Source organism: Emydura macquarii, unplaced genomic scaffold (assembly GCF_026122565.2).
Source record: "Emydura macquarii macquarii isolate MOO-44397 ecotype Brisbane River unplaced genomic scaffold, CSIRO-AGI_Emac_v2 contig_554, whole genome shotgun sequence".
In the NCBI taxonomy this organism is placed as follows: Eukaryota; Metazoa; Chordata; order Testudines; family Chelidae; genus Emydura; species Emydura macquarii.
The window spans coordinates 6,432,653-6,446,267 of NW_027130691.1; the positions used below are offsets into that span (position 1 = coordinate 6,432,653).

General features: G+C 43.8%; 2 protein-coding genes across 6 annotated transcripts in view; both read left to right on the forward strand.

The window, feature by feature from the left end:
• The window catches only part of ANAPC5 (anaphase promoting complex subunit 5), a 33,888-nt gene extending 31,477 nt beyond the window's left edge, over window positions 1-2,411 (forward strand). For both annotated transcript variants that reach the window (XM_067539608.1, XM_067539607.1), the window contains exons 15-17: window positions 688-835; window positions 1,401-1,563; window positions 2,079-2,411. In XM_067539608.1, the coding sequence (XP_067395709.1) occupies window positions 688-835; window positions 1,401-1,563; window positions 2,079-2,293 (526 nt within the window). In that variant the 3' untranslated portion in view covers window positions 2,294-2,411. The remainder of the gene's footprint in view (window positions 1-687; window positions 836-1,400; window positions 1,564-2,078) is intronic.
• Window positions 2,412-6,544: 4,133 nt separating this feature from the next.
• CAMKK2 (calcium/calmodulin dependent protein kinase kinase 2) overlaps window positions 6,545-13,615 on the forward strand; it is a 41,528-nt gene continuing 34,457 nt past the window's right edge. For 3 of the 4 annotated variants that reach the window (XM_067539612.1, XM_067539615.1, XM_067539616.1), the window contains exon 1: window positions 6,545-6,659. The gene's annotated coding sequence lies outside the window, so the exon portion shown is untranslated. Of the gene's footprint in view, window positions 6,660-7,227; window positions 7,384-13,615 lie in introns of all 4 variants that reach the window. The other variant, XM_067539613.1, reaches the window with a different exon arrangement.

Below are 13,615 nucleotides of genomic sequence, written 5' to 3' on the forward strand. Positions count from 1 at the left end.
ATATCCATGGATCATTTTTGCAGGTTGGATGCAGATACGATTTTGTATCCATGCAGGGCTGTAACAGTTTGCACTCAACAAACTGAAAGTTTTGACTCTGAAATGAAGTACAATAGATACATACACTTTGATGTGAGTTTATTAATTGAATTCTTCATGGACAGTGTGAAGATTCAACTCTCTGTTTTTTTTTTTCCTTTGGGATATGGGTGGTTTGTTTTTGGGAGGTTTTTAGTGACAAAATTAAAAATTTTATATAAAAGGATATTGTGAAGCTGAAAATTAGTAGTTTTTTCAAAACTAATCCCAAAATAGATTCACGTACTAAATCTGCCCCAAATGGGGGTTTTGCAACCACAACTTCCTTTTTTTTTTTTTTTTAAAGGTTTATTTCCCCTGTTGAGTGAAAGATCCACAGAAACCAACTTTGCATAAAATAAACTGGGAAAGATTTTTTTCTCAATCTGTCATAATCTTCAGTCTACTTGTCTCAATAGTATTTATTTTTGAAAATTGGTAGCATCCTTTTTAAAGATGAAATTCAAGTTTATTGTGCATGTGGTATTGTAACTTATAAAAAATAAATGAGAGTGTATCATTATGAGTAAATAATTGGCTTCCTTTTGCGTGTTCTCTGTAAGTTAATGTGATGGAAAACACTTCACATTGTTTTTCTCTTTTGGTTAGTGTACTTCTGTCAATAGCAGAACTGTACTGGAGATCCTCATGTCATACAATAGCACTGCCTGTCCTGCTTCAGGCTCTTGCTCTTTCTCGAGAATACCGTTTACAGTACTTGGCCTCTGAAACTGTGCTGAACTTGGCTTTCTCCCAGGTAAGTTTGATTCATATTTTCACATGCTGCAAATCAAACATTTATGTTGTCAATCTAGATACTGTTGTTACTGCTGTTAGATTTAAGAACGTATTCCAGTTAGAGTTCAGTTATTGCTTCTAAAGAATGAAATCTATTTAAAAATGTGAAATCTTACAAGGAAGTCTATGATTGAATAGATTGAATATCATGTATATCAATAAGGCTTTTAGGTTCCTTATGTTTTATAAACCACATATTTTATTAATTGGCACAGCGTTCACTTCTTCAGTTGATATTTCCTATGCCATCTTGTTGGCTTTGTGGTAGTGCAACGTGTTGATACATAACCTGGGTTTAAAAAGAACATTGGGCAGTGTCTGCCAATCAATTCAGATTCCTACTGGCATTCACCACCACAGTGCCTCATCTCTGCAGATGGGTACAGATTAGAAGATTATGGGAAGAAGCTAAAAATCTTGTCTGAGTTATCAATTCCTTTTAAAACAGATGTGGCTTCTGTTGGCCTCACCAGAAGCAGGTGCTATTTCCAGTTGCAGACCAGGAAAGTATGTTTCTCTTTCAGCTAATCCTTGGTATTCCTGAACAAGCGCTGAATATTCTACATATGGCGATAGAACCTATCTTAGCTCATGGGGCAGTACTGGACAAAGGCTGTGCCATGTTCTTGGTGGCCAAATGTCAGGTTGCTTCTGCAACTTCCTACACTCCACAAAAGAAGGCGGAAGGTAGAGTGAAGAATAATTATGCTGATTTATACTTTGAATGAGCTACATACCAATTTAGATATTTGAATCTTAATAGTACAGAGACACATCATCACTGGTACTAAAATCAAAACAAAATGACAAGGCAGGTAGTATCAAATGGGAAGATCGAGGGAGTTGAGTCTGGACTCAAAATGTCACTGAGGCCAAGAAAACAATGTCCATCTTGAAAATACTCAATATTTACAATAGAATCTTGCTTATCTGCAAACTTTTTATCATCCATACCTTGCAGCAAGCTTGAAAAGCAGAGGCTGTAGTTGAATGCCCATGTTACCAAGACCATTATTTTTGCAAAAGATGTAACAGAATGTTTTCTCCCACGTCAGTAACCATTTTATAAATTGCTAAAACCTGGGCTTATAATTTGAAAAATTCATTATTTCATAGTGGGCCTCCCAAGAGTGGGATTGTACTGCACATGGTGTTTATATGAACGCAGTTTTAAATATTGGACTTCCTCACCCTTTTGACAGCTCTGGAATCGGCTATCCTGAACCTAAACGAAGCCAAGACATATTTTGCGAAAGTGGACTGCAAAGAGCAACTCAGAGATGTTCTTTACTTTCAGGCCAGACTCTTCCACACCCTGGGCAAGACCCAAGAAAGAAACAAATGTGCCATGCTGTTCCGTCAAGTGCACCAGGAGCTGCCTGCTCACGGTGTTCCGTTAATAAATGCCTTTAAGTGAAGCATTTAAAGCTGAGGCTTCCCTCTGTGTTTTCCTTCTGCCTTTTTTTAAATTTCTTCATTATGTTCAATCATCATTGCTTGAAAGATATTACCAATAAACTGTTCTGTTTAGCAAACTTTGTTTTTTGCTTGTAATGATTTGTGGAAAGTAAATGTTTGGACACATCTTTTTACTCTGAAAATGAGTAGTCTTATTCTGTAATCACAAAATAGGAATTAAATTTTTAAAGATAATGCCCGCATTGTTTACAAATTAATGCTAAGGTCTACACTAAGGTATTGGCAGGAAAGGATGAGTGCATGGATGGGGAGGAGTTGTGTGAACAGGAATTACTTGCATCACTAATGAGATTTGCATGCTGGTAAATGCAAACAGTATGGAGAAATTAGAGTAGAAATTGTGGACAAAAGCTTATTTGTGGACAAAAGCTTAAAATAACTCGTATTTCTTTGAGTATAGAATTTCATTTAAAACACATCTTTGCATTTAATCTGTCTACAGGCACTATTTCTAGAGATGGTATGAGCAGAAGGGAAAGAAATAGAATACTGTTGATGACCTTTGTCCCACTGCTTATCCTTTCCATTGTGCTAGACAGACACATCTGTGTGCAAAGAATAGTAGGAAAAAGTAAAACATGCTAGATTCATTTTTGTGCAATGAGGGGACATATATCTGCTTAAACACATTCTTTTATTGCAGGTGCATTAATGAGTGTGCTTAATGAGCACTGGTGTACATGTGCACTTTATTCACTCTCATTTATGTATCAATTAAATGAGGACAACTGGTAATTTTAGGGCTCAATTCACCTATCGTTGGATCCACCCTTTGAAGAAAACTTTAAATGTTACTATATTGTGGGATATCATATGCTTATCTAGTTTGTGTATCTGTAATGTGTGTGTAATATAAAATATTTATACACGCATACTCACAAGGGAGGCAGTCTGGGTCCAGCAGATAGAGATTCAGGAGATCTGAGTCCTATTCCTGGCTCGTGCAGTGAGTAGTTTCACCTCTCTGTGCCTCAATAGGATACTTTTGACTCCTTCAAAGCACTTTAAGATCTGTAGATTAAAAGTGCTACATTAAGATGTAGTTATTATTAACTGGTGTGAACCAGATCAAATCTAAATCTAACTTCAGTGGAGTCACTGCTGATTTACTTGATATAGATGAGGTTTTAAGTCAAGTTGAATAAATATATCTTAGTATTTCTTTACACTTTCCTTTTAGTTTACATCACACTGTGGATGTTGGCAGATAACTCAGTGTTTCAACTATAAAACAGTAGCTGCATTTCAGACCTCGTTGAAAAGCAACTCAGTTCCGCACAGGAAGCTTTATAGGAGTCCATTTTAAATAAAACCAGCGGTTTGGCCACTGAGGCCCTTCCTCTTACATTATTCAATCCCTCTGATGGGAAAGCACTTAAACTTCAATCCATAATCCTGTGAACTAATCTGGGACACCACCTAGCACTTACATTACATTTGCACATCTGTCCAGCTTGTATAATTAGAAAGGTTCCTTGTCAAAATAATACAGCTCAGTCCTAGTTAATATTGGTCTGGCAGCATTTTGATCTGGACAATTGACTGGACAATATTGAAGTGTCTGTTTTGGGGAAATCTAGAATCTTGAAATGATGCCCTTGAAGGGGTCTGAAAGCAAAGTAGCAAACAGAAGGTGTGAAGGGATGCTTTATTCAATCGTTGTGTAGTGGGTCTCTGAAGCTTGCCAGCTTTTTTCATTTTGTGAAATGGTACAGTTAATCTGATCCCTACAGTTGAAACCGAATTTAGGGTGGTGGTAAATTGGGGTGGGTTTGGCAAGAAAGAAGTCATCATTAGAACTAACCAAGCAGGGGGATCTCATTGCAAGGCATTGGTACCAGATTTGGCAATGACGTGGTACTCTATAGATAATACATTGTACATTCTGATAATCTTGTATAGCTGCAGTATATAGAATGGGGCAAGGAGAGGAATTAAGTTAAACTGCTACACTTTCTTTTTTTCATAAGTTAAAGAGGATGGTTGCTTTAACATTCCTTCTTAGTAAAATGACTGCATTTTATAGCTCTTTTAATCCAATTTTGAAAGTGTTTTGCAATCATTTTAACAAAGAGGTAAGAGAGGTAAGCAAGATATTGGTAGGCCAAAACTTGACTCTCTCTATTTGTTTGCAAAGTAGTTATAATCCTGTATGGGAGCAGGAATGCGATGGGGTATTTAAAACCTATTTCAGTCATGTACAGGATAGGAATGCATTTGTCCCTCACGTTTTCTGTTTATATTTTGTGATTTACAGCATGGTGTCTATGTTTTGAAGTACATTGGAATCTTTATCTTTACATATGAAAAGTGCCAGCTGCTACTGCCAAACACTGAGCGGCTGTCCGATAAAGTAGTGTCTGTCTGTCTGTAAGTATGTTTGTACACTTCGAAGATTTCATTGTTCCATCTCCAGTACTAGTTTTACAATGTGTAGGGCCCTAATTTTGCATTCTATTGTACTCGTGTAGTGGGAAAAAAAATCTGGATGTGAACTGTCTGCTGCTGTCTTGCTGCCGCAGGGGGGGGAATGCGGTTGATTCATGAGCTGTATAATCTGGAGTTAGAGAATAGGTCCTGAAAATGGCCACTTCTTTGCTTGTGTTCAAAATTGTTCAGGGTCAAAAAGTGGAAATGGAAAAGATCTACAGTACTGGGGTCACATCAGCAATTGCTGTACCTCTCCTCCTCTCACACACATGCAGAGACAGAGACAATGTTTTTAGGAGAACTCCTTAAGCATAGTTTTTGCTCTGTTGACATCAAACAGGAATTCTGTCTTAGCATGATCAGTCACTGTGGCCAGACCTAAGCCATGTTTGGAAATGATGCTGTACCTCAGCTCTGTATATAGTCGAGAGCTTCATTGGTTAAACACAGCTTGGTCTTGTCAGTGTTGACTGCCCCACTTTTTTTACAGCCTGGTTTGGCCAAAACATAAGTATATGGTGAAATCCTGGCCTTACTGAAGTCAGTGGCAAAAACCCACAGTTTTTCAACTCTGATTAATTAACCGGTGCATACAGCATCATGGATCAACTTTATCAGCTTGCATGGAAGGGACTTTACGCCGTTAAAAGGGGACTTTACATTTGGTGCTAAGAATAGCGCCTGAGCTGCAAATGCAGGAAACTTGGGTTCTGTTCTCAGTCCTGCCCCTGATTTACTGTGTGACTTTGGGGGGGAAGTTACTTAACATATCCTGTTTCCTCATCATAAAAATGAAGATCATTCTATTTTCCTTTGTAAAGCTCTGTGATGAAAAGCTGGACTAACTGCTGAGTATCATTTTGATAAACTGTAATCAAACAGGCTGAACAAAATTATTCTTAGTCAAAAGGCCAAGGAAGAAGGTATTCCCAGGAAATGTTTTTTCTAAATGCTGAACCATTAGGGAATATCAAGATTTCTACTGAAAAGATGTGGCCAAATTGGAAAGAGTCCAGTGGAGGGCAACAAAAATGATTAGAGGGCTGAAGTACATGACTTAGGAGGAGAGGCTGAGGGAACTAAGCTTGTTTAGTCTTTAGAAGAGAAGAGTGAGGGGGGATTTGATAGCAGCCTTTACCTACCTGAAGGGAGGTTCCAGAGAGGATGGAGCTAGGTTGTTGTCATTGGTGGTAAATGACAGAACCAGGAGCAATAATCTCAAGTTGCAGTGGGGGAGGTCTAGGTTGGATATTAAGAAAAACTTTCTCACTAGGAGGCTGGTGAAGCACTGGAGTGAGTTACCTAGGGAGGTGGTGGAATCTCCATCCTTGGGGGCTTTTAAGGCCTGGCTTGACAAAGCCCTGGCTGGGATGATTTAGGTGGGGTTGGCGCTGCTTTGAGCAGGGGGTTGCACTCCATGCCCTCCTGAGGTCCCTGCCAACCCTCATCTTCTCTGATGCTATAATCTGCAAAGAAACCTAGGCAGGGAGGCAATGCTGCACACTCAAGCAGGGCAAGACACAAGCCGGAGAGCGCGTGTGTTTTGAGCGGCGCCCCTGCTTTCCATTCCCTGCTGGCATCTGCCTCTGTCTCTACAGCAAAATTGAAAGCAAAGAAGGCTGAGCCGCTGAGAGCTGCGCGCAGGATGCACATCTGGGCCAGTCAGCGACGCTCTGGCTTCGCCTCGGCCAATGACAAGGGTGCTGGTGAAATCTGACTCTCTCCTCCGGGGCCGGAAAACCTCCCCGTCGCAGCCAATCGAGGTGCGGCTGGCCGCAGCCGGGGGAGAGGCGCCGCGCCGGGGAGAGGGGGATCGCCGCGCAATGGAGACCCCGGCGCAGGGAGCTGCAGCTGTGCCCGCCGGCGATCGCTAGGTAAGCGGGGGGGCTCTGTCCCCCCCTTATTGCGGAGCGGCGGGGAGGGAGGATTTCACGCAGCGAGCCCCGCGGGGGAAGCCAGGCACCCGAGACCGGCGCCAGCGGTTCCCGCGTGTCCGTGGATTTGGGCGGCGGGTTTTAATTCTTGTTCTGCCCCGTGATTGGGGCTGAGCGGCGGGCGGGGCTCGGGGAGAAGCGGGGGTGGAGTGTGTGAGCGGGTGTTGCACCCAGTGCCGGGCGGGCTGGCGAGCGGGAGGCCTGGGCCAGCCCGGAGACGGGATCCGGGTTGCCTGGGGAGGGCAGGGCAGGGAGGTGCGGGTCGCACCGGGCTGGGTGTGGGGAGGGGACGGTCCCTGGCATCTCTGGGCGGCGGCGGCATCTTCTGGCACCCCCGGCTCGTGCAGAGGATGGAAGCCGGGTACCGCAGAGCTGAGTGGCAGAGGAGCTGGGGCTGTCTGGGGGGATGGTGTGTGTGTGTGTGTGTGTGTGTGTGTGTGTGTGTGTGTGTGTGTGTGTGTGTGTGTGTGTGTGATAAGGTGGTAATCACTGAAGTGATGTTATGCAGGGAAATGAATGAGATGCTGGGAGCCGCAGGGGATGGAAGCTGCAAAGGACAACAGATGGGAACCCGAGAGACTCGGCACTGCTCTCTGTAACTGGCCTTGCTTTGTTTGGCTCCGGTGGCTGGTGCTTGTCACGCCCGCTGACTGAGCACTGAGAGGTGAGGTGTGATCCTCTCCAGCTCCCTGGGCCTGGGAATGCTGCCGGGACCGAGGGGGGCCCCCCATGTGCAGATCCGAGCAGCTGCTGCCATCTGGAAATATGCTGCCCAGAGTTAGTCCAGTCTGCATCTCCTTAAGGGGAGCCTAGCGTGGATTGATCTGTCCTCTTTCAGATATGAATGCGGAGAGAAGGGGGCTCATTTATCTTCTCCCCTGGTCATGCCCAGTCCTCTCAAACACACGTGATAGTGATGGCTGGGAAGAAATCAACTCTCCGGGGCCCCCACTTCATTAGCTGAAAGCCAGAGTGCCCTGTTCCCATCCTGTCAAAAACAAAAGCCCAAACCAACTAAACAGCACCAAAAATAGAACCGAAAAACCAGCCGCCAGAAAGAGGCAAGGCTGCGGGGCTCTTCAGACCCTGGACGCTAAGGAACTTGCAGCAGCCACCTACTCCCATTCCCAGCAGGCACACAACCATTTTTACATTTTTCTCAGGTGGGGAAAAAGGAAACTAGTTTTCACTTGTTTCTAGTCAAGTGTCTGGGTTCTTATGCACTAGCCCAATGTGCCAATGTTTGAGTGGCAAACTCTGATGGGGGAGGATTAGTTAAGAAAATGTTTTTGTGGAGTAAACCCCCATAATTCTTTCCATTGGAACTAGGTTTGTTGTAAAGACTTCTTAAAAAAAAAAATTCCCAGAAAATGTGAAGTTGGGTCCAGTTTTGACCTGGTGGTGTCCTTTAAATGGAGGTATGGGAGCTGCAGGAAGAAGGCCAGTCTTTCAACTTTGGGGGTAGTAGTGATCAATTTATAAACTGATTATTTGTTTTTGTATGTTCTGGCAACAGGAACAATACAGATAATTCCAGGGCCCAAGTGGCCACCATTAAATTAGGTTCCCCTGTTGCTTTCTTTTAACAATAGACCCACTGCTGTAGGCCTATGATTGCCACTTTTCACCCTTCTTTTTAGGATATTTCCACATTTTGTCAGGATCATGTGTAAGTGGCAACAGTCCCCTCCCTTGTTCTAGGCCCGGTTCCGGTCTGCTCCATATTTGTCTGAAGCGGCTCTGTTTAGTAAATCCTTTAATGGTCAGGTTTCCCTCTAGCTTCATCACCCTCACTCCTGTTTGTTTCATTTGGCACTGCATCCTGATCTCTGGTTCTGACCACTCTCACAGCAGCCTCTTTGTTGATCTCACTTGTATCTCCTATAGTCTAGTCCCAATAGCACGCTCTGCGCTCTCCCAGGGCATGAGAATATCTCAGCATCTCCCACAGTTTCACTCTGGTGATGGAGCTGGGGGAGGATTGAAAACTTCTTGTTCCTTCAAGCGGTTGCTCTGATTTCCCTCCCTCTCTCTCCTTCCCCCAAAGAATGTGTGTCTCTCTTGCTCATAGAACAGCCAGCACATTCAGCCGGGTCCCTCAGGATATCGCTGGATGTTAACATCCCAGAATGAGGAGAGTGTTTCGTATTTATCTCAGCTGAGATGATACTATGTGTACTCTCTTCCCCCTTCAGCTTCCACTGTGTGTCTCTGCTGTGTAACAGAGTGCGTACTTCTGTATATTTGTTTTGATTAAACTATTCTGTTTAAGGGCCTGTTCTCCCTTATTGCAAGTTCAGATCACTTGTTGCCATCAATGGCTAAGTCTCGGTAGTTTACATAAATGATTTAATTCTCCACCAAACAAAATGCCCTTTTCTTTAGAGTTATGACCACTCCTTCTAGTGATACAAAATTTAAGGCCTAGTCTACACTGCCATTGGCAGTCGACGGGAGATATGCAAGCTATCTCCCTTCGACTTACTTATGTTGACGTATTGTGGCATCTTTGCTGTGCTGTGTCGACTGGAGATGTCCTCCAGTTGACTCAGCCTTGCTCTTTTGGGGGGGGAGGGAATGGATTAATCACGTTGACCGGAGAGCACTTGCAGGATTGACTGAGTGGATCTCCACAGCCTACTCAGTTGGTCCCACTGCCCCAGCAGTGTAGACACACCCTAAGTAGTGTGAAACCTGATGTGGCTGAAATGACAATACCTAGTTCTTGCATAGTGATATTCATTCATAGATCTCAAAGCATTTTACAGATGGGGAAACTAAGACACAGAGAGGTGAAGTGACTTGCCCATGGTCACCCAGGAGACTAGTGGTTTAGTTAGGAGTAGAACCCAGGTCTCCTTAGTCCCAGTCCAGGGCTCTATCCACTAGCCACACTGGATAAGTTACCCTTTCTATAAAGCGCCATCTGATGGAATTGCATAGGGTGTGCTTCTCATGTTCCCTTTAGTAATACTGAACGACTGTTGAGATCTCTTTATAAATACTGTCTTGAATGTGTTTGCATTTTAGTTTGAGGGTATATTTCAATTCTCTCGTTCTGTAATTTTCAGAATAGTTCTCTCTGTAATACAATATATCCTTTGTAAAGCTTTCTGAAAATCCTCTGGAAAGCACTATGTAGATTCACAGCATCATTTTTATTGTTTATCTCAAAACTAATTTCATAGTTAATAAGTATGAGCAGGGTGGAGAAAAATGGTCCAATGATTAGGGCTCTAGTCTGGGGCTTGGGACGCCATGTTTCCGTTTCCTGCTCCACCACAGACTTCCTGTGTGATCTTGGGCAAGACACTTAGTGTCTCAGTTCTCCATCTGTAAAATGGGGAAAATAGCACTACCCTGCCTCACAGGGGTACTCTGTGGAGAAATCCGTGAAAGATTGTGAGGCACTAAGATATGGTCCTGTGGGAGCTGTGTAAGTACCCAAAAGACTTAGATTGTTTGGGTCAGAAGGAAAGGTCTTTTCAGATTAAAATTGAAAAGAAACAGAGTGATTGAGGTTGGGACATACAGAAAGACATGAGCCGCCGAGGAGGCGGCTTTCACACCCTCAGTGGCCAGCGGTAAAGAGACTCAGGATGCTTGTACTCAAGAGTGGTGGAAACTGTGAAAGGAGAAGAGAGAGAGCAGGTTTTAAAGAGGGAGCAGATCCTGAGGCCATTGGGGAGTTAAGGAGGTGTTGTGTGCAAGGAGGCTGGCAACTGCAGACCGCATGCACAGTTTGAAGAGCTGGAAGCTAGCTAGAGACATGGGACTTCTCATCGTCCAGGCAAGAGGAGATGAAGGCATGCATGAGGATTAGTGCAGGAGTGAGACATAGGCAGCATTGCGGAGCGGATGATGGGTAACTTGCCGATGTGATAGGAGGTGGAAGAAGAGAGTTTAGGATCACGGACGACTACAGTTAGAGGCAAATCGGAGATCTGAGTTGAGGAAGAAGATAGAGGAGCTGGAGCTGTTTCAGTAAACATGAAGCGAGAGTTATCTGAAGGAAATTAAGGTAAATGCACAATCTCACTTGCTCAAGAGAGAGGTCAGGGAGGTGCCAGTAATGCTGTGAAAATATACATAGCATTGAGCATCAGCGGCATAAAAGTGGCAGCAAAAGAACAGAGTAAACAGCTGAGCATCTGACAGTGTGGCCCGCCTTAGAGAGGGCTTAGCGGATCATGAGCCATCACCAGAGAGAGAGCTTCAGCTGAGCTGCGCAAGTCTACATCCAGGGTAACTCCCCTGGCTTCAGCAGAATCATCCTGGGTTTATGCCAGCGTAACAGAGAACAAAATCTGGTGCCATGAGTGGTTAGAAAGCAGGAACTTTATGATCAGAAGGAGCCAGGGGTGCCTTTTGCATAGTGGTGGTGATGTCCTTCAGGGATGGAGTGGTTATCTGGGTTGGGGCTGCACTGAGTTCAAAGAGAATGAAGACCGGTATTGAGCTATCACCAGCCAGAAGAAGGAGGGTGCTAACTCCACAGAGAGTGGCTTCTGTGCTATGATCAGAGCGAAACCAGACTGAAGTCCAGCGTGGTTTGATGAGATCAGCTACATGGAAGTTTTGCCAAGCCGCTGGTCAGTGGTTTGTGCTGTAATACACTCCAGAGGCTTGAAAACACCTTTCCTTGGATTTCATTTATTTCCTGGTCCTTGCTGGATTTACCTTTGCAGCATTTCACCTGTTAGCAAACACTGCTCAGTACAGTACAAGGTCCAGTCAATTTCACTGTTCAGGAGAGCAGTGAGCAAACAAACTGGTTCATTTTCCTTGGGATCTCTTCTGTGCAGGGACTTGCAATAACTGCTGAAAGCCACCCAGCGAATTCTTAGCTGAGACTCATGAGCTGGCATAGGAGCAGTAGCCGTAGCCGTAGCCTGTGGCTCTGATTTAGGTTTGGGATTTGAGGTATCCAAGAACAGTTAAGTAAAGCAATGGTCTCCGTGGATGTGTAAGTGGTGAATTTAGTGCTAATTAGCTGCTTTGGAGAGTGGTTTTCTCTAGCTATAGACCATGGTGGGAGAGCAGCACCGTCTGTGACCTGGAGAAAGCTCTTTCAAGGAGGCGAGAAGGCAGTTAATTCTCCAACGTCCATTCAGTCCTTGGCTTCTCTGCTGGGGCTACCAGCAAAGGGGCCAATTAATGCCAGTTTTTCTTGTAGTTCTGGTAATGTTAACCCTGGTCTACTAGGAGTTGAACAGAAACTCACCAAACTCGTTTCATATCAGACAACTTAAGCTCTGAGGTCAGGGATTGTCTCTTTTCTTTCCTTGTACAGTGCCTGGCACAATGGGGCCCCGATACCGACTTGAGATCTTTGGGCTCTACTATAATATACTTAGGGTTGCAGTTAGTCAGCCAGTGTCCTAGAGGTGAAAAGGCTCTCTTTTCTGTTCAGTATCCCTTCCCCTTGCCATAAATGCTTGAAAGAAATGTAGCATTTAGGGTTAAAAACAAAACCCATTTGTAACAAAATTACTTTAAAGTGTTTTGCTGAACAATATCATTCCGAGGGAATGTGGCTTTCATTAGATGGTTGGGCGGATCGGGGCTTTGCTTTTGGCCCGGTTCTGCATAGTGACTTTTAAGTGGCATTCAGAAAGCAGCTCAGTGCATTTCTGATTATCTAAGTAGCCGAGAGAGTTTTAATGAGCTATTACTTTTATGAAATCTGGGAGGATTCCTCTTGGCTGGGTAGTAGTGGAGGAAGCTAACATATTTATGAGTGATACATGCACACACGCATTGAAGCAATGTTCTCATCTGGAAAGTGCCAATAATTGGGGCTTTTAGTAGTCAGATGCTGCCTACACAAAGTTCTCTGGCATCTTTTCTCCTTCAACTGACAGGTGATCAAACCAATGCAGAAGGGTTTTTTTGTTTTGTTTTGTTTTGTTTTTGTTATTTGGGAGGGGGGATTGGGCGGAGGAGGAGGAAGATTGGGTTGGAATACTTTTGTTTTTCAGGCCCTTTCTGCTTTATGATGGCAAAGTGCTGTCTGCTATTGCTAAACTGGGGCTGGCAGCTGCTCTATGAACCATGCACTTTAAAAAATTAAATAGTTATCTGATTTAAAAATTCTTTAGTTGCATTCATAAAGTCAGTTCAGTAGGCGGGGAGGGTGGTTTGATTGATTGCTCACATACTCTGCTTCCATGAGCTCCATTGTTGGAATTGGACCAAGACACTGGAGCTAATGCTAATGAGAGCTAAGACACTGAGCAAAATAATCTCATTGAAGTCAGTGAGGATGTTTGATGTGCTTAAAGTTAAGTACATGCTTAAGTGCTTTGCTGAATCAAGGCCTTGGTTTGGAGGATATAGCTGTTTCCTGCACGCTCGATCTACAAGTGCTTCATCGCGCTACATTCACCCAAGATAAGCACTGTGGTTTCCCAAAAGTAGCGGTAACTTTTTTTGTCATCAAGATTCTTGAACCTCTTGTGAAGAGGGTCATTTTTCATTCCTATGGGAATCTACCTGCCAATCCCCCAGAGTTGAAGGATTATGCAAACTCCCAACTGAGCCCCTGCATTGATTTTCACACTCTTGCCATTTTCTATTGGATGGGCTAGGCAGAGGGAAATAGGTCCAGAACTCACCAAACAGTTAACAAAGATCATTAGACCTCAGCCCTTATCAGCAGATAGAGTCTGATGGGACCCTACTGGTACCCACGGTGGGCATACTAGTGTAGGCAGGGCTTAGGTGGTCTCTAGCATTTTTATCACCATGTTATCAAAGTTTCTTCTGAGTTTGCATCAGTGTTAGTGCAATGGTGGGAGATTTTTATTAAAAAGTCTAATGTAGGTACAGCCTTTGTGTACTACAATTACTAATATGTTTCTATCAAGGCCTTTGTTAGCCTGTAGGAAGAGGTG